At 41.2% G+C, this 20,378-nt stretch overlaps 1 protein-coding gene across 3 annotated transcripts; it reads right to left on the bottom strand.

The window, feature by feature from the left end:
- Positions 1 to 6,394: 6,394 nt before the first annotated feature.
- Positions 6,395 to 20,313, bottom strand: ZNF10 (zinc finger protein 10). Of its 3 annotated transcripts, XM_055550777.1 has the most exons (5): positions 20,129 to 20,313; positions 17,148 to 17,237; positions 15,418 to 15,544; positions 15,056 to 15,151; positions 6,395 to 10,315 (listed from the first exon to the last, which is right to left on the bottom strand). In XM_055550777.1, exons 2-5 carry the CDS (start codon positions 17,178 to 17,180, stop codon positions 8,856 to 8,858), a joined length of 1,716 nt encoding a protein of 571 aa, XP_055406752.1. In that variant the 5' UTR covers positions 17,181 to 17,237; positions 20,129 to 20,313; the 3' UTR covers positions 6,395 to 8,855. The 3 variants fall into 3 exon arrangements, with proteins under 3 accessions (XP_055406752.1, XP_055406754.1, XP_055406753.1); XM_055550779.1 differs by lacking the exon at positions 17,148 to 17,237 and having other exon boundaries at positions 15,056 to 15,175; XM_055550778.1 differs by lacking the exon at positions 17,148 to 17,237.
- Between the last annotated feature and the right edge of the window lie 65 nt (positions 20,314 to 20,378).

Genomic DNA, 20,378 nt, shown 5'->3' with positions numbered 1-20,378 from the left:
TTTTTCAGTTTGTTAATGTGGTGTATTACATTGATAGATTTGCAGATATTGAAGAATCCTTGCATCCCTGGGATAAAGCCCACTTGGTCATGGTGTATGATCTTTAAAATATGTTATTGGATTCTGTTTGCTAGAATTTTGTTAAGGATTTTTGCATCTATGTTCATCAGTGGTATTGGCCTGTAGTTTTCTTTTTTTGTGGCATCTTTGTCAGGTTTTGGTATTAGGGTGATGGTGGCCTCATAGAATGAGTTTGGAAGTTTACTTTCCTCTGTAATTTTCTGGAAGAGTTTGAGTAGGATAGGTGTTAGCTCTTCTCTAAATTTTTGGTAGAATTCAGCTGTGAAGCTGTCTGGTCCTGGGCTTTTGTTTGCTGGAAGATTTTTGATTACAGTTTCAATTTCCATGCTTGTGATGGGTCTGTTAAGATTTTCTATTTCTTCCTGGTTCAGTTTTGGAAAGTTGTACTTTTCTAAGAATTTGTCCACTTCTTCCAGGCTGTCCATTTTATTGGCATATATTTGCTGATAGTAGTCTCTTATGATCCATTGTATCTCTGGGGTGTCTTTTGTGATCTCTCCATTTTCATTTCTAATTTTGATTTGATTTTTCTCCCTTTGTTTCTTGATGAGTCTGGCTAATGGTTTGTCAATTTTATTTATCTTCTCAAAGAACCAGCAAAGAACCAACAAAACTTCTCAAACCAACAAATCTTCTCAAAGAGCCAATAAAACTTTTGTTTTTGTTGATTTTTGCTATGGTCTCTTTTGTTTCTTTTGCATTTATTTCTACCCTAATTTTAAAGATTTCTTTCCTTCTACTAACCCTGGGGTTCTTCATTTCTTCCTTTTCTAGTTGCTTTAGGTGTAGAGTTAGGTTATTTATTTGACTTTTTTCTTGGGGTATGCCTGTAATGCTATGAACCTTCCCCTTAGCACTGCTTTTACAGTGTCCCACAGGTTTTGGGTTGTTGTGTTTTCATTTTCATTCATTTATATGCATATTTTGATTTCTTTTTTGATTTCTTCTGTGATTTTTTTGGTTATTCAGCAGTGTGTTGTTCAGCCTCCATATGTTGGAATTTTTAATAGTTTTTCTCCTGTAATTGAGATCTAATCTTACTGCATTGTGGTCATAAAAGATGCTTGGAATGATTTCATTTTTTTTTTTTTTTAATTTACCAAGGCTAGATTTTTGGCCCAGGATGTGATCTATCCTGGAGAAGGTTCCATGTGCACTTGAGAAAAAGGTGAAATTGATTGTTTTGGGGTGAAATGTCCTATAGATATCAATTAGGTCTAACCCATCTATTGTATCATTTAAAGTTTGTGTTTCCTTGTTAATTTTCTGTTTAGTTGATCTATCCATAGGTGTGAGTGAGGTATTAGTCTCCCACTATTCTTGTGTTATTGTTAATTTCTCCTTTCATACTTGTTAGCATTTGCCTTACATATTGCAGTGCTCCTATGTTGGGTGCATATATATTTATAATTGTTATATCTTCTTCTTGGATTGATCCTTTGATCATTATGTAGTGTCCTTCTTTGTCTCTTTTCACAGCCTTTGTTTTAAAGTCTATTTTATCTGATATGATTGCTACTCCTGCTTTTTTTTGGTCTCTATTTGCATGGAATATCTTTTTCCAGCCCTTCACTTTCAGTCTGTATGTGTCCCTTGTTTCGAGGTGGGTCTCTTGTAGACAACATATATAGGAGTCTTGTTTTTCTATCCATTCAGCCAGTCTTTGTCTTTTGGTTGGGGCATTCAACCTATTTACATTTAAGGTAATTATTGATAAGTATGATCCCGTTGTCATATACTTTATTGTTTTGGGTTCGAGTTTATACACCCTTTCTGTGTTTCCTGTCTAGAGAAGATCCTTTAGCATTTGTTGGAGAGCTGGTTTGGTGGTGCAGAATTCTCTCAGCTTTTGCTTGTCTGTAAAGCTTTTGATTTCTCCTTCATATATGAATGAGATCCTTGCTGGGTACAGTAATCTGGGCTGTAGGTTATTTTCTTTCATCACTTTAAGTATGTCCTGCCATTCCCTCCTGGCCTGAAGAGTTTCTATTGAAAGATCAGCTGTTATCCTTATGGGAATCCCCTTGTGTGTTATTTGTTGTTTTTCCCTTGCTGCTTTTAATATTTGTTCTTTGTGTTTGATCTTTGTTAATTTGATTAATACGTATCTTGGGGTGTTTCGCCTTGGGTTTATCCTGTTTGGGATTCTCTGGGTTTCTTGGACTTGGGTGATTATTTCCTTCCCCATTTTAGGGAAGTTTTCAACTATTATCTTCTCAAGTATTTTCTCATGGTCTTTCTTTTTGTCTTCTTTTTCTGGGACTCCTATGATTCGAATGTTGGGGCGTTTAACATTGTCCCAGAGGTCTCTGAGGTTGTCCTCATTTCTTTTAATTCGTTTTTCTTTTTTCCTCTCTGTTTCATTTATTTCTACCATTCTATCATCTACCTCACCTATCCTATCTTCTGCCACCGTTATTCTCCTGTTGGTTCCCTCCAGAGTGCTTTTGATCTCATTTATTGCATTATTCATTATATTTTGACTCTTTTTTTACTTCTTCTAGGTCCTTGTTAAACCTTTCTTGCATCTTCTTGATCCTTGTCTCCAGGCTGCTACTGCTACTGCTAAGTCACTTCAGTCGTGTCCGACTCTGTGCAACCCCATAGATAGCAGCCCACCAGGCTCCCCCGTCCCTGGGATTCTCCAGGCCAGAACACTGGAGTGGGTTGCCATTTCCTTCTCCAATGCATGAAAGTGAAAAGTGAAAGTGAAGTCGCTTAGTTGTGTCCGACCCTCAGCGATCCCATGGACTGCAGCCCACCAGGCTCCTTCATCCATGGGATTTTCCAGGCAAGAGTACTGGAGTGGGGTGCCATTGCCTTCTCCAGGCTATTTATCTGTAACTCCATTTTGTTTTCAAGATTTTGGATCATTTTCATTATCATTATTTGGAATTCTTTATCAGGTAGATTCCCTATCTCTTCCTCTTTTGTTTGGTTTGGTGGGCATTTATCCTGTTCCTTTACCTGCTGGGTATTTCTCTGCCTTTTCATCTTGTTTATATTGCTGTGTTTGGGGTGGCCTTTCCGTATTCTGGCAGTTTGTGGTTCCTCTTTATTGTGGAGGTTTCTCACTGTGGGTGGGGTTGGACGGGTGGCTTGTCAAGGTTTCCTGGTTAGGGAAGCTTGTGTCGGTGTTCTGGTGGGTGGAGCTGGATTTCTTCTCTCTGGATTGCAATGAAATGTCCAGTAATGAGTTTTGAGATGTCAGTGGGTTTGGTGTGACTTTGGACAGCCTGTATATTGAAGCTCAGGGCTATTTTCCTGTGTTGCTGGAGAACTTGTGTGGTATGTCTTGCTCTGGAACTTGTTGGCTCTTGGGTGGTGCTTGGTTTCAGTGTAGGTATGGAGGCGTTTGATGAGCTCCTATCGATTAATGTTCCCTGGAGTCAGGAGTTCTATGGTATTCTCAGGATTTGGACTTAAGCCTCCTGCCTCTGGTTTTCAGTCTTATTCTTACAGTAGCCTCAAGACTTCTCCATCTATACAGCACCAATGATAAAACATCTAGGTTAAAGATGAAAAGTTTCTCCACAGTGAGGGACACCCAGAGAGGTACACAGAGTTACATGGAGAAGAGAAGAGGGAGGAGGGAGATAGAGGTGACCAGGAGGAGAAGAGGGGAAATCAAAAGAGGCGAGAGCAAGCTAGCTAGTAATCAATTCCTTATGTGCTCTCCACAGTCTGGATCCCTCAGAGATGTTTATGGTGTTACACAGAGAAGAGAAGAGGGAGGAAAGGGACACAGGTGGCCAGGAAGATAAAAGGGGGAATCAAAAGGAGAGAGACAGATCTAGCCAGTAGTTCCCTAAGTGTTCTCCACAGCCCAGAACACACAAAGAGATTCACAGAGTTGGGTAGAGAAAAGAAGGGGGAGGGAGGAGATAGAGGCGACCTGGTGGAGAAAAAGGAGAGTCCAAAGGGGGAGAGAGCAGTCAAGCCAGTAATCTCGCTCCCAAGTAAAAATGGGTACTGAAGATTGGGTTCTTAAAGGTACAAAATTGATAACAAATACCAAAGAGCAAAGATTAAAAATCTGGAGTAAAGGTTGGTTTCTCACAAATGCAATATTAAAGAAAAAAACAAAGTCACAAAAATTATAAAATATATATATATGAAGTTTGCTTTAAAAAATAGGGTGGTTTTTTTTTTTGCAAAGTAATATTAGGTTATAAAAATGAAAATTAAAGGAGTAATAGAGGACTTAAAATTTAAAAAATTTAATTAAAAAAATGATAATGGTAAAAATATATCTAGGACTTTCTCTGGTGTTGTTGCGGACAGTGTGTGGTCAGTTCATTTTCAGATAGTTCCTTGATCTGGCTTATACTTCTCAAGATCTATAGGCCCCTTCCTATGTAGTCAGTGCTAACTACAGGGTTTTAATCTATTGCATCTGTCACTTCCAAGGCGGTTCCCTCTGTTTGTTTTAGCTTGTTTGCTGGTCTCTTCAGTGTCTAATTTCCACCCTGACACAAGGGGGCGGTGGTGGTCACTTTTTTAGGCTCACTTGTTCAGTCGTGCTGTGGGGAGGAGGAACACTGCAAACAAATAACACTGGCTTGTGCTCGCAGTGTCTCGGCCCCACTGGGTTTGCCCCTGGTCACAGCGTGTGTGCTTTCCATCTACCCTGCTCAGGCTCTAGGTTGCTCTGCCGGGAACTGTCTGAGGCGGGCCCTGAATTGTATGCACTTCCCAGGTCTAAGCTGCTCAGGTTCAGGTTCTTGGGTACTCCACAGAGGCGCAGACTTGGTTGGGCCTGCGTTTTGTGCCCTTCCCCAGTCCAAGCAGCTCAGGTGACCAGGTGCTTGGCAAGCGCAGTTGCCCCCAGGTGGGGGCTGTGACTTACCACCGCCCCCATCCCTGCCACTTGGTTTTCTGGGTGTACAACTGATGCACCTTCTCAGGTGTGCTGTGTGTCTCTTCTGGAGAGCTGATATCTGGATGCGACCCTTCCAGCGGAAGTCGACCATCCAGAATCCCAAGAAGTCTTGGTTATCTACAAAGCCTGCTTGTAGTTTGGTAGAGGATGCCTCTCTGTGGCCACAATTGCCCCCTTCCGGCTCTGGCTGCCCTCACCTGCCTGTCTCCAGCGGGGGATGGGCCGGTCCGCAGCCAGCTAGCTTTGCTGTCCTTTGTTCTGTGAGCAGGCCTGGCGGTCTTAGGTTAGGCCTTTTAGCAGGATAGCTAGCTATTCCACAGTCTGGGTTGCTATCTCAAGTTACTTCCCTCAGATTGCCCTCGGGGTATTCAGGCCCGGTCCTTACCCTAATCAATGCAACCCACGCCTCCCTGTCCAGCCCCCACTTGCTAGTGGTGGATGCTAGCGTCTGCACTGCTTCTCCGCAGGGAGTTGCTATTAGGCATGTAATCTGTGGGTTTTAATTATTTATTTATTTTTCCTCCTGGTTATGTTGCCCTCTGAGGTTCCAAGGCTTGCCACAGACTCGCCAGTGAGAGCGTTTCCTGATGTTGGGAAACGTTTCTGTTTTTTAAGACTCCCTTTCCGGGACAGATCTCCGTCCCTACTTCTTTTGTCTCTCTTTTTACCTTTTATATTTTTTCCTACCTCCTTTCGAAGACAATGTGCTGCCTTTCTGGGTGTCTAATGTCCTCTGCCAACATTCAGAAGTTATTTTGTGGAATTTACTCAGTGTTCAAATGTTCTTTTGATGAATTTGTGGGGGGAAAAGTGGTCTCCCCATCCTATTCCTCCACCATCTTAGGACCATCCCCTAACTTGTCAATTTCTACAAATGCCTCTCAACTTAAAGATTAGTCTGGGGAGAATTACTTTCCTACTATATTGAGTTTTTCCATCCTTGACCACAGTGAATTTTTGCACTTATAATGTGTTTATTACGTGTTTTCTGTGTTCCTGAATGTCTTTCAGCAATGTTTTAATACTTTCATTGTATAGATCTTGCTCCATTCATTAAATATACCTAAATATTTCATATTTTTGTATCAGTGCAAATAGGATGGTATTTCATTTACAAACCGTTCACTGCTTATACAAATCAATTTTTGTATATTGATCTAGTTGCAGGATACTAGTTGCCAATTCCCCATTTTAAAAGTTCCAGTAGACTATTTGTAGAGAAGAACTTTTGAAGGAAAAAACATTCCATCACTGAAGACACTGTTTCCCCGATCCTAAAAAGGAATATATATTCTTTGAAGAGACTTTGGAAAGAAAAGTACCAAAAAAAGAAAAAAGCAAACACCAATTCTCCCAATATGTAGGTTAACTGCTATTATCTTTTGACAAATCTCCTGAAAGTTTTGAGTGAGATTCATTTCAGTTGTTTGAAGTTAATTTATTTTACTTATCTGAGCTTACTCTATATTGACAATTATTTATCATGCTTTTTTCATAACATCACAACATTTTTCATGTTATCAAGCTGTTTGTGAAACTTTAATGTCTATAAATAACAACTTTTCTATTATCCATTTTTAATATTGCAAATTTTACACTATTATAAGTAATGCTTCAGTGATCATCTACAGACGTACATTCCTTAGGGTGTTAATAATAGTAACATTATTAATAGCTAAACACATACAGTACTTCCTATGTGCCAGGCACTGTTTCAAGTACTTTACACATTATTTCACTTAATCCACACAACTACCTTCAGGGGTAGATACCAGGAGTATCTCCACTACACAGTTCAAGAAAATTGAGCCATGGGTTATCAGAAATTCTAAGAGGCACAGCTGAGGGGCTCCTCTTTTACACCCACAAAGAACCACTGCTTGCAATCAAAACCATTTCTGGTAGGACTACATTAAACACATGAATGGTGTGTAATCACTGAGGAGTTACTCAGCCATAACTGAGATGCCAGGAGGTTCTCAAAATGTGAGGCTTGGGCCAACTCGCTTCTCCTCAACTGCACCAGGAGGAATGAGCTGTGACCTCTCACTTCTGCAGGTCTCAGGTATCTCAAATCTAAGGAGCATTTCTAGATTTGTCCTGGGAGAGAAAGCAAGGGCGTCGTCCTGTTTTTCTCAATAGTATATCATTCAGCAGTCATTGAGCATCTACCATATGTACCAATATGTATCATTTGCTGGAAAATGGCAAATGATGGTCAGCCCCTTCTCCCACCCCAGCCCCCTACACACACACACACATACACACACACACACAGGAGCCAGAATGAAAGAGAATTAAAACAGATTCTCTTTCTAAATCTTTTTTGGGTCATGGACTTAACAGAAAATATGAAGACTAGGATCCTCTCCCTTGAAGGGAAAACCTCTGTATAAAAGAGGTTGCTTTTGCACACAAGATTAAAAGTTGTTTACTGATCCTCAACACCCACTGAGGGTGAGTGATTCCTTGGGTGATAAGTTCTAATGTGGGTAAAAGGGAAGATATGTGTGACTGGAAGGGAAATGGGAACTCAGCCAGTTCTTGCCAGCATTTGAGTCAGTTTAAAGTAAATGACACTTTAGTGGGACAATAAAGTAATATTAATAATCGCAGCTAATGTAATGAAGCACTTCATACATGTCAGGCATATTCTGCACTGTTTGTAGGTTACTCATTTACTACTCACCACAATTCCATGAGGTAAGTGATGACATCCCTAATCTGCAGAGGAGGACATCTGTAATTCAGGCAGAGAGAGGCCAAGCAGCATGCCCAAAGTTATACAGCAAGTGATGGACAGAGGTGGGATTTCAACTTGGGAGTCCAGCTCAAATATACACTTTTGACCACTGCTTTCTTTGTAAATATATGAGACTACTTTGGAAGAAGGGTCGACTTGGGCAGCACTGTTTAAGAGCATACTTGTGCTAGGTATTGCCCAGGCACCCGCTCTGGATCAAATGGAGACCCTTTCTAATGTGCCCAAATTTGCCACTCTTTTCGGTCCCAACATCCAGAGAAGCATTGTGTTTAAGCTCCCAGGAGCCTTTGGCAGCTTGTCCCAAGGAGTACAACTTTATGACTCCAAACAACTTAGAAGTGATGGGAAAGTTTGTTAGCAGGAGGTTCTCAAGCTTCACTAATAGTGGAATAGAGAAACCAATATCCTTTTTTAATATTTAAAAGTGTCTTCAAATTGTTACAGTGACACTGGCTACTCTATAAAACTTATTCATAATTCCATTATCTAACAACTCAATTTTGTTCATTTATCCATATACATGTTTTCAGTTCTTGCCCACATGCAAATATATCTAACCTGGGTAGTACTGGTAGTAAACGTGTTCTTCCTTCATCATTTTTCATGATAAGATCTTCCCTGCTGCTAGCCAAAGTGTGGTTTATACCAGATGCATAAAATTAGCTGAACACTACAAAGTGTCCCAGGAGAAAGGGATGATCATGTGAAAAATGGGATATTAACTCACTGGAATATAATTTTCTATTATCTGTTACCATAACTACACCCATTTTTTATTCTCCTCAGCAACAGCTTTCATTTGTCTTTTTGAGGTAGTGCTCTCATTGTTTTGAAGCAAACAAAGCTGGATCACTTATCAACAACTCACTTACCTAATGGTTCCTTCTCAGATTTTAGCATTTAAGGTTTGTCCATGAATGCTCCCAGACCAATTACTTATGTAGGAATTTGGAAAAACAAGACAATCTGAGGTACTAAGGTAAAATTTTTGTGTTTTTCCCCCTCCAGGGCCAATTCTCTAATGCACAAAAGTGTAGGAACAAGACTGAAAGCAATTTCTCTTCAAAAGGAGCTCTCAAGTGCTAAATAAAGTTATTGCTCTTTGGGAAGTAGTCCATCTTTATGATCTTAATATGCATTTTCCCTAATAAGATTTGTCTGGTATCTAATAACATTAGGGGTATTAACAAGTGCTGTCCCACACTGATTACATGTTAAGAACTGCTCTCCAGTATGAGCTATTTGATACACTATAAGTGGAGAGTTCTGGCTGAAGATGATTCCACACTGATTACATTTATAGGTCTCATCTCCAACATGAACCCTCTGATGCTTAATAAGATCATTCTTTCTAATGAAGGCTTTCCCACACTGACAACACTCATATGGTTTCTCTCCAGTATGAATTCTCTGGTGCACAATGAGGGCAGAACTCTGGCTGAAGGATTTTCCACAGTCATGGCATTCATATGGCTTCTCCCCAGTATGGGTTCTCTGATGTGAGAAAAGGTGAGAGCTTCGACTGAAGCATTTTCCACAGTCTTTACACTCAAAGGGTTTCAGCCCAGTGTGAGTTCTGTGATGGACAACAAGGTGAGATCTCTGGCTATAAGACTTCCCACATTCACTGCATTCATAGGGCCTCACTCTAACATGAGTTCTCTGATGCAGAATGAGATGTGTGCTCTGTCTGAAAGATTTCCCACATTCAGGACATTCATAGGGTTTCTCTCCAGTGTGAGTTCTCTGGTGCCTAATAAGCCTAGAGCTGTGAACAAAAGATTTTCCACACTGATTACATGTGTACAGTTTGTCTCCTGTATGAGTTCTCTGATGGGTAACAAGGTGAGAGAACCAGCTGAAGGATTTTCCACATTCTTTACACTCATAGGGCTCTTCACCAGTGTGAGTCTTTTGATGTCCTATGAGGTGAGAACTTCGGCTGAAAGATTTTCCACATTCCTTACATTCATAAGGTTTTTCTCCAGTATGAATAAGACGGTGCCTGGTAAGATTAGAGCGCCAGCTGAAGAATTTTCCACATTCCTTACATTCATAGGGTTTTTCTCTATGCACACCCTTTGATATACCAAGGGATGTACCATGAGTAAGAGAATTGTTATCAGGGCATCTGTATGATTTATCTCTTGCTTGAGTTCTTGCAAATTGAATAAGGCGGATGTTCTGACAGAAAGTTTGACTGGATTCATTACTGTTGCTTGCACAGCTTTCCTGATGGCCACTGAAAACCAAATTGTGTTTCAAACCTTTAGGATTTGAGTCATGTTTACAGAAATACTCTTGCAGTACTAGTTGAGAATGCAGAAAACAGTTTCCCCTGTACTTCCCACTTTCACATACTCTCTCCTGAGGAAGTACTTTCTTTTGGGTGAATGCCACTTGCCTCAGATGTCTCTCCTGGCTGTCCTGGGGCCTGTCCAACTGACCACCACAAGTCCAGACTTCTTCCAGTGACAAATACCAGAGATCACTCTTTGGCATTCTTTCCATTTTAACATCACAGGAGTATTTATCATTAGAAATGCTCTTACTGGAAGTTGATTTAATTTCAACTGAAGTTTCCAAATCTGAAAGAAATGGAAAAGCTTCTATAACTAAAAGAAGTATTAAGGTCAGAATGGTAGGATGGATGTAGAAAAAAGTATGTTAAGTCCTATAATGTTGCTTTCAAATATGGTTTTGTAACTGTGATAGAGAAAAAGGGATAGAAGACTCATTGACAGGAAATGTGATGGGCTATAATATGCATATAAAAGGAGCAAAGAGAATAAGAGAAACCATAGGATTAGCTGTGACATGTGGGATCAAGATATTCAGTGCTGGGGTGGCAGTTTAGGAAACCCACAGAAGGGGCTGCTGCCATTACCTAATTCGACTAATGATGATATAAGAGCCTAATGGGTCTACTTGCTGCCAGGCCCTCCTCTGACATGAATTCTTCACATTCCTAAACCATGAACACAGCTCTATGTCAGGAAATGGTTCTTATGTATATCACCAAAGCAGTGCAGAATAATTCTAGGTGTCTGACATAGTGAACCTTTCAGAAAGGCTGTGTGATAGGCTGGAAGAGCAACTGCACCTAAGTTACCCAGATATGGCTTCTAACCTAAGCTTTGCCACTACTAGTGGTGAATTTAGACAAAGTGCTAAACTTTTCAAAAATCATATTGCTTATCTGTCATCTAAGGACCTATAAGGTTATCCTAAGTATCATATAAGGTGGGAGTTCATCACCAAAGCAGTACAGTTTGTAATGCTCACTGCTGTCATCATTCCTGCCTTCTGCTTTGATTCCTTTGTTCTGAGACATCAAGACTTTATTAAAATTGACAGGACTAACACAGGATATTAACTCAGAACCTGAACCCTAATTCACATTCTCCTGGACTTTTCACCCTTCTGCTTATACACATGCATACTACTGCAACTTACTTTCCCTGGTTCAGAGCCTGTATTTGTTGTATTTTGCCTTTTGGCAAAAATGTTTGTTTCTGAAATCTAGAAAAAAATCCACAATTTACCCAATATCACCTCTTCCTATAAAAGTGGGGCAATATCTATTCTTACCTGACATAGGGGTGAATTGTGTTCCCCAAAGAAGATACGTTGAAGTCTTAACCCCCAACATTACAGGTTATGACCTTATTTGGAAATAGGATCATTGCAAATGTAATTAGGTAAGATGAAGTATTACTGGAGTAGGAGGACCCTAATCCCATCTGACTGGAGTCCTTACAAAGAAAGGAGAGGAGACACAGAGACAGACACACAGGGGAGGTGACCATGTGAAGATGGAGGTGATGTGTCTACAAGCCAAAGGGCACCTGGGGCACCAAAGTTAGGAGAGGCAGGAAGGATCCTCCCCTGAAGCCTCAGAAGGCACACAGCCCTGCTCACACCTTGACTTCAGACCTCTAGAACTGTGAGAAAATAAATGTGTTGATTTAAGCCACCTGATTTATGGAACTAGTTTTAGTTGCCACAGGAAACTAAGAAACCTGGCAAATAACCCCTGTGCCAGGCTCCTAACTGCCTTCTTTGTACAACCCAATCCCCATTCCCAGTCCTAATTTTCATTCACAACTTTGTTAGTCATTTGTTTCTTCCCTACTCTGATTTCTTTTTTTAAAAAAAATTGTGATTAAAAAAATACATATAACATAAAATGTACCTATGGCTGATTCTTGTTGATGTATGAGAGAAAACCACAAAATTCTGTAAAGCAATTATCCTTCAATTAAAAAAATTTTTAAATGCACCATCTTAACCATTTTTAAGTGCATGATTCAAGTATTAAGTATCTTCACATTGTTGTGCAGCCATCACCACCAGCTGTTTTCATCTTGTAAAATGGAAACTCTATACTGTTAAACAATAATGCTCCAATCTCCTCTCAACCCACTGCTCAGCAATTACCAGTATATTTTGTGTCTTTATGATTTTGGCTACTTCAAGTGCCTTATATATGTGGAATGATACACTATTTGTCCTTTTGTGACTGATTTATTTCACCCAGCAGACTGTCCTCAAAGTTCATCCATGTTATAGCAAAGTGCAGTTATTTACTTCCTTTTAAAGGCTTAACAACAGAGTTCATTGGGCTTCCCTGTGGCTCAGTGGTTAAGAATCCGCCTGCCAATGCAGGAAATGTGGGTTTGAGCCCATGTCAGGAAGATCCACCTGGAGAAGAAAATGGCAACTCACTCTAGTCTTTTTGCCTGGAAAATCCCATGGACAGAGGAGTCTGGCAGGCTACAGTCCATCAGGTTGCAAAAGAGTTGGACATGACTAGCAACTAAACAATAAACAGCAATAGAGTCCATTGAGTTGGACTGTGAAGAAAGCTGAGCGCTGAAGAATTGATGCTTTTGAACTGTGGTGTTGGAGAAGACTCTTGAGAGTCCCTTGGACTGCAAGGAGATCCAACCAGTCCATTCTGAAGGAGATCAGCCCTGGGATTTCTTTGGAAGGACTGATGCTAAAGCTGAAACTCCAGTACTTTGGCCACCTCATGCAAAGAGTTGACTCACTGGAAAAGACTCTGATGCTGGGAGGGATTGGGGGCAGGAGGAAAAGGGGACGACAGAGGATGAGATGGCTGGATGGCATCACCGACTTGATTGATGTGAGTTTGAGTGAACTCCGAGAGTTGGTGATGGACAGGGAGGCCTGGCGTGCAGCGATTCATGGGGTCACAAAGAGTTGGACACGACTGAGCGACTGAATTGAACTGAACTGAACACTTAGAAATACCTCTACCCTGATGAGTTTTGATAGGCACATGCCATCTTTTTCCTCTCCTCTACTTCATACATCAAAATCCCATGGATAAGTTTTTCAAACTACAAATGCCAGCTGGAAAATTCTAAAATGAACACATACGATGAGGGGTGGAGCTGGGTATGGATGGACAAGTCTGAGTAAAGCAACAGAAAATACAAATGTATTAAAGTCCTAAAAATATTCCACGTATTCTGTAACATGAGAGATAACCCACGTGAGTTATTTTCAAAATCTGTAGCACCCATTAATGAACTCATCTGAGTTTTTAAAGCCATCACCCATAATACTTTTCATTTTAATAATGAAGTTCCCATGGCTTGTAGATTCCCTCAAATTCCAGGTGATTAAGCACATATATGGAACTTTAGTATTTCTTTGACAATAAATTTTCACCAAAATGTAAACTGTTGGTTATACAGTTATTTTTGGATACTTGTCAACAGATAGACATCCAGGAAAGCTTGTTAAACTCAACACAGGAGTGGAAAAAATACAGACAGGAAAAAATAGGGAAAAAAGAGAAATGGAGAACAGTTTTTCCTGCTATGGCTCCAAAGCAGCTGAGGGATCAAGTACTTTCCAGTGTCTAAGAGACCTTCCCTGAGACAGGTATTTGATACAGTCACCTACAAGGCCCAGTGTAAAAAGGTCTGAAACAATTTATGACATTTAAGAGTAGAAACAGGATTTCCCTAGTGGCACAGTGGATAAGAATCTGCCTGCCAATGCAGGAGACATGGGTCCAATTTTCGTCTGGGAGGATGCTAGATGCCATGGGCAACTAAGCCCATGCATCACAACTACTGAAGCCTGTGTGCCCTGAAGCCCATGCTCTACAACAACAGAAGTCACTGCAATGAGATGCCCATGAACCAGAACTAGAGAATAGCCCCCACTAGCTCCAACTAGTGCCAACACAGCAACAAAGACCCAGCACAGCCAAGAATAAATAAATAATTTTTTAAAAGGTATAAACAAAATGAAAGCTCAGAAAACCTTAAGGAGCCTGTACTTAACAAGTCAAAAGATTTCACAAAGAACAGGAGGTGAAACTTCTAGGATGACTGAGACTCTGGTTACATCACACGGGAAGCCTGAAATGCAGGGAATGCCTGGTATGTGTGGATGTGTCAGAGGGAAACGGCTGTGGAGGGTTACAGCATGCCTGGACTGCACTGGGCCTGGGGGGCCAGGGTGCCCACAAGGGCACAGGGGTCACTGGCACGTGTCCTGGCTTCTCTGCCCCATGTGAAGTTGGCCATCAGCAGTATGATCCAGACCAGGATGGCTGGGCTGAAGAGAAAGATGTCAGGGCACTGAGCTTAGAAACAGAGGTAAGGGAAATGATCACTCAGTGGGAACAGAGGAGGAGGAAGATGGAGGACTGCCTTCTATTTCTTAGCCCAGAAGGCTGATCTGCTCTACACAGGGAAGTTGGGAAAAGGAATGATGCTAGGAATCCTCATAACAATCTGAAAACTGGAGATGTTAAGATTAAAATGAATAGGAGTAAATTGAAAAAGAACATTAAATAAAACTAGATGACAGTGAGAAAACAGGTGTTTTTGAGAGCAGCAATTCTGGGAAGGAAGGAGAGTTACGTCAACAAGGACTGGTGAGTTGTCTGTATCAGTCTTCTACCTGGCAGAAAACAAACCCAGAGCAGGAGCGGGTGATGAGGTCCCAGAGCAGAGCTTACACAAAGCAGCAGAATGAACGCTATGGGAAGGGACACAGGATAGGGAAAGGACAGTCAAAGATGAGAAGTAATTCTATGATAAACAAGAGGGTGCAGACGCTAGAGCTAGTGGTAAGAATCAAGAAAGCACTATGAACAGGGCTGGAGCCAAGCATATCCACAGAAAGATAATTTTCATGAATGCAAATTGAAGTGTGACAAGACTTAAGAAGGCAGCTGAGCAATGGGGAAACAGAAGGTAAATAAACTCAGTCCTTGTCTTTGAAATGTGGAAAACTAGTGATCAGCGATTCCTTCTCTGAGCAGGGGGTCTGGTCCTTACCTGATTGGGTCTCTTGGTGAATTTCTCTCTCCACCAGCCACGGCTCCTCCCCCTTCTCCAACCGCAGGATCACATCTGGTTTGGGAAGCTGATGCCCTGTTTACAGTGAAAGATAAAGTACTGGGCAAGGGTTAGGAGCTCTAGGCTAGATACAAAGAAACATCCCAGTTCAGGCCCAACTCCTGACCCTTCAACAGTCCTGTGGGAGCTCTGAAGAATAGACAAGGTAGGGCTACAGAGGCAGCAAAATATACACTTCTTAAAATATACATCATATAATTATATACAAAATATACAATTTCTTAAAATTCAACAAATCAAAACAATTCCCTACCCACCACAAAAAGAGAGGTCGGTCTCACCTAAAGACACCAGGTTTCTGTAGTTTTCCAGCATCACATCTTTGTACATGATCTGCTGAGCAGTGTCCAGCAGTTTCCACTCTTCCCTGGTGAAGTTCACAAGTATGTCCTTGAAGGTCACCAGTGTCTACAACATGAAGCAAATTTGAGCCTGATATGTATCTCTGCTCCCCAACTTTCCCAAATATTAACAAGAAGATTAGGCAGATAGCCCTTGGGTAGGGAAAGAGAATAGAACATAATTTATGTCGACTTCTGGTCAAGCCCTAAAAGGAATGGTATTAAGTATGCACTGTCTAGAAACCAGTTTCATGTTACACTTTAGATTAAGAAACTGTCAGAAACACTCTCATTTAAATCAAGTAAGTTATAAACAGCTAAAGCAAGGAGAATCAGTTAATCTACACGTATGTGAAATAATTAGAACCTAATACAATGCAGGAAAAGGGAAAAACAGTCTTCAATTCAAGTACAAATTAACGCTTAAGAGACCAATGTAGCCATGTTTCATGACCTCAAATAATTTCTAAAACATTTTTCTTAAATATTGGTAGGCACTAAAAAATGGAGAAGAGCTTATATTTTATAGTAACAAAATAACAGATACAGAAGCAAGGTTTTTATTAGCCACATAAAAAAGAACTGTAGATGACACATAGAAGGAAAAAAACCCATTTGAATGATTGAGTGTTTTTCATCAAAGATCTGTGAAGATAAAAAGATAGTAGAATAGTGGGCTTTTTTAATGTTGAAAGAAACGAACTGCCATGCAAGAATTTCAATACTAGGTGAAAATATCTTTCAGGAATGATGAAAAATACATTCTCAAATAAAGTTAAACAGGATTTGTTAGCAGCAGACCAGCTCTAAAGGTATGCTAAAGGGAATTCTTCAGGCAAGGAAAATAATTCAAGAGAGAAACTTTACATCTAAAGAATGACAGATAAGACAAAGAGCAAATATTTGGGGACTTCCCTGATGGTCCAATGATTAAGTCCCTGGGCTTACAATGCATAGGGTGTGGGTTCCATCCCTGGTCAGGGAACTAAGATCCCACATGCCATGTGGCGTGGCCAAATTAAAAAAAAAAAAAAGTGAATATCTAGATAAATACTGTAGATTACTTTTCTTAAATCCTTCAAAATATGTAGGACAGCCCAAAGCAAAGGCTATGTTCTCTGGTAGGGTTTTCAATACACATGAAGCATGAGGGGGTCATCTAGGGGAGAAGCTGAGAGAGGCTGAAGGAGGGTTCCCCACCCAGTCACTCTGTCCCCAGAGGACCCACCCTCCCCCAGGCTCTTCCTGTCTTCATTTTAGTTACTCCTGGATAATTACACAACATATCCCCAAGGTCCTCCAAACAGGCAGTCCCCAGGCAGGAACTAACAAGCCAACCCCACACCCAAGACCACCAGGGACCAGAGAATCCCTCAAAAAGGCACCAGTATCCCCAGTTCTGTCATCATCTTTGAGGGAGAAAGCTTGCTGTGTGCTCAGTTCCTCACTATGGACAAATGGCATCTCATCAGAATCCTTGATAATCCACACATTTCTGTTCAAGCTGTGTTTCTTTGATATGAAAGGAAATAAAACAACTATAAATAAAGCAAACAAAATAGTGCCAGTCTTCAGGGGGAAGTGTCTGACATGTGGATCCCTTAAGAACCCTTAACCAAAAATGGATTACCAGTTGGAAAACAAAAAAGAATGAAGGCAGCCCAACTTACGTGGGACCGGACAGTTAGCAACTCAGCCTCCATGCCCTCCTTGTTCCTGACAGAACTTCCTGAGAAGCAGGAGATATCGAGCAAGTGAAGCTGTGGGAAAGGAAGAAACTTGAGGAGAGGTGCTGTGATCAGGGGCTCGTTAATCATGAGCCTAGATTCCCTCAGATCAGCTGCATGTACCTACATACCCACACAGAGGACATCAGACTGTTCCAGAAATACATGCACAGTGACTGAAATCCCCAGGAGTAGGAAGAAAAGAGCTCCAAAGACTGCCTCCCCTCCACAATCTCTAGATTTGTGTTAAGTTTTATTTGGAATTGAATGGTTCTAATACCATATTGAATCCTCTCTCTTTTTTAAAAAAATCTCTTTTATTATTCAAGTATAGCTGATTTTCTATGTTGTGGTAGTTCCAGATGTATAGCAAAGTGACTTAGTTATATGCACACACACATATTCTTTTTCAGATTTTTTTCCCTTATAGGTTAAAAGGAAATCATACTATAGTTGATTCAAATCATATGTCTGTGTCTGGTTTATTTCGTTCAGTATAATATTTTTGTCAACTACAAATTCGCACTTGTCATCTACCTCTATAAAGATTAAGTCATATGCTGCTGCAACTGCTAACCTTCAACACTCCCTGAAAGGAGTTCAGGGTGGAGAGCAGAAATGAGGTACTCTGTGCTCGGTGGGGGCAAAAACTGACAGGATACATCTTCAGTTAGATATTTTTCAGGAGCAGATTTAAGGAGCCCAATTCTTGTTTCTCTTCATATCCGGAAAGCACCGAAATCCTTCATGTTGATGATTGTTCCTCGTGACAAGCAAAAGCTTCACCAGACTAGCAGAAACCTTTGGGAGTATATGTACTTGATTGTATGCATTCCCCTTTCACCAAAATCACAAATATACTGACTTTCTCCCCTGCCTCTTTGGAACAGTTTCTCAGAGTGATCTCAGATGTTGTCTCCCGGGCTCCAGTCCTCATTTTGCCCCAAATAAAACTTAACTCACAACTTTCATGTTGTGTATTTTTTCAAGTTGACATTTTGGTTCATACAAGTTGTAGCCTGAACCAGCATTTCTCTTTTTAATGGCTAAATAATACTCCTCTGAATAGATCCACCACATTTTATTCATTCATCTGCTGATGATTATACCTAAGAGTGGAATTGCTGGCTTATATGGTAACTTTATGTTTAGCTTTTTGAGAACTCACTGATCTGTTTTCCATAGTGACTACATCATTTTACTTTCACACAAGCAACATACAAGGGTTGCAACTTCCCCACATGCTTGCCAACACTTGTTATACCATCTTTTAAATCATATACCATCCTAGTAGACAGTTAACTTTAGTCGACATCCCTAATGTGACTAACACTTTTTTAGCTAGCATTCTGGATGGGCTTCCTTAGGTGGCGAAGGGGTAATGAATTTGCCTGCCAATGCAGGAGACATAAGAAATGTGGGTTTGATCCCTGGGTCAGAAAATCCCCTGGAGTAGGAAGTAGCAACCCACTCCAGTATTCTTGCCTGGAAAATTCCATGGACAGAGGAGCCTGGCAGGCTACAAAGAGTACAACATGACCGAGCATACACACACATCCTGGATGACAATCTGTCTTCCCTCTTCTTTTTTTTTTTTTTAACAGTATATTCTGTATATGAAGTATAGATAGAACTTATATTTGTCACCTTCTCCATATACTTTGGGTGGGATCTATATAATTTTGATGTCAATCTTTTTGTCAACCTCTTGAGAAATGTCAACCTCTTCTTTGACATTCATACCAGATGTTAGATTATGTACAAATTTGATTGCTTTAAGTGCTCTGGTGTCAAGAGAAAACAAAAAATATAATTATGAGATGAGTCTGAAAAATAAAGCTAGTTTAAACACATACACACTTCTAGTTAAACTATTTGATTCAAACAACAAAAAGAGAAAACTCAACAACTGAGGAGAAGGCGATGGCAACCCACTCCAGTACTCTTGTCTGGAAAATCCCATGGACGGAGGAGCCTGGTAGGCTGCAGTCCATGGGGTCGCGAAGAGTCGGACACGACTGAGCGACTTCACTTTCACTTTTCACTCTCATGCACCGGAGAAGGACATGGCAACCCACTCCAGTGTTTTTGCCCTGAGAATCCCAGGGACGCGGGAGCCTGGCGGGCTGCCGTCTATGGGGTCGCACAGAGTCGGACACGACTGAAGCGACTTAGCAGCAGCAGCAACAACCACCACCGAAGGAGCTAGAGATGCAGTTGTGTTTTTTTTTTAAAGACCAACACAAACTTGTTCTATTTTAAACACTGAAAATACTAATATGACACGCAATTCTGAGGAAGATAAATGATAAAATAATTTCAATACGTAAAAAGTTTTTAAATGAATATTTCAGAGTGAGAAATAGAAATCGGTCCAGATCTTTTTGCCACAAAACTTATTAAATAAAACTTATTTTTATCAACGCTTGGAGCATATAACTTTTACAGTATGCACGACTAGAATACAGTAGTGTATATATATATATATTTCAAAACCAGTATAACCACGTTGGATTTCTTTTATGAACGTTAACACATTCACAGTTAAGAAATTTCCTGCTCTAACAAAAAAAGAGCATGATCAGATCACGTTTAGCAGACGCTGGAAAGGCCAGATGCAAAAATTTAAACCTCTGGCCTCAGTTGGGAAGAAAAAGGAAACAGGAACAGAAGAATCCTTATTTCTCATGGGTGAGACTATGTGGCTCGGACTCCCCAGCACCGTCCGGCGCAGCGGGCATCAGGGTCCAATCCCACCAGCGCGACCGCGCGAATCCAAGGGGCTCCGGGGATAGCTCAGCCCAGGAAGACCATAGGGAAGAACCCTTGTTGGTGAAACGATCGTCCACCTCAGGGAAGAGGTGAGCAAACCGCGGTGCCCGGTCCGCTAGGAAGCAAACCACGTCCAGCCCTCCCGTGCATACCTATGATCGGCACCTGCAGGCGCAAAATAACCGTCACAAAGGCAGCGGCTCGGCGAGCTAGCCCACAGCCGGGCTCCCGCGCCTCGCGGGTCCACAGGGCAGGCAGCTGCAGCGTGGGCCCCGCCCGGCCTTCTGCTCCAGCCCCAGCAGCCCACGCCGCGCCCCAATCCCTCGCGCACGCGCTCCACGTCCACTCACGACCAGCCGAGAAGCGTATCCGAACGCGAAACTCAGAGACGCTCCGCAGGGT

Source organism: Bubalus kerabau, chromosome 16, assembly GCF_029407905.1.
Source record: "Bubalus kerabau isolate K-KA32 ecotype Philippines breed swamp buffalo chromosome 16, PCC_UOA_SB_1v2, whole genome shotgun sequence".
Classification (NCBI taxonomy): domain Eukaryota; kingdom Metazoa; phylum Chordata; class Mammalia; order Artiodactyla; family Bovidae; genus Bubalus; species Bubalus kerabau.
This window is presented reverse-complemented; position numbering and strand designations above follow the sequence as displayed.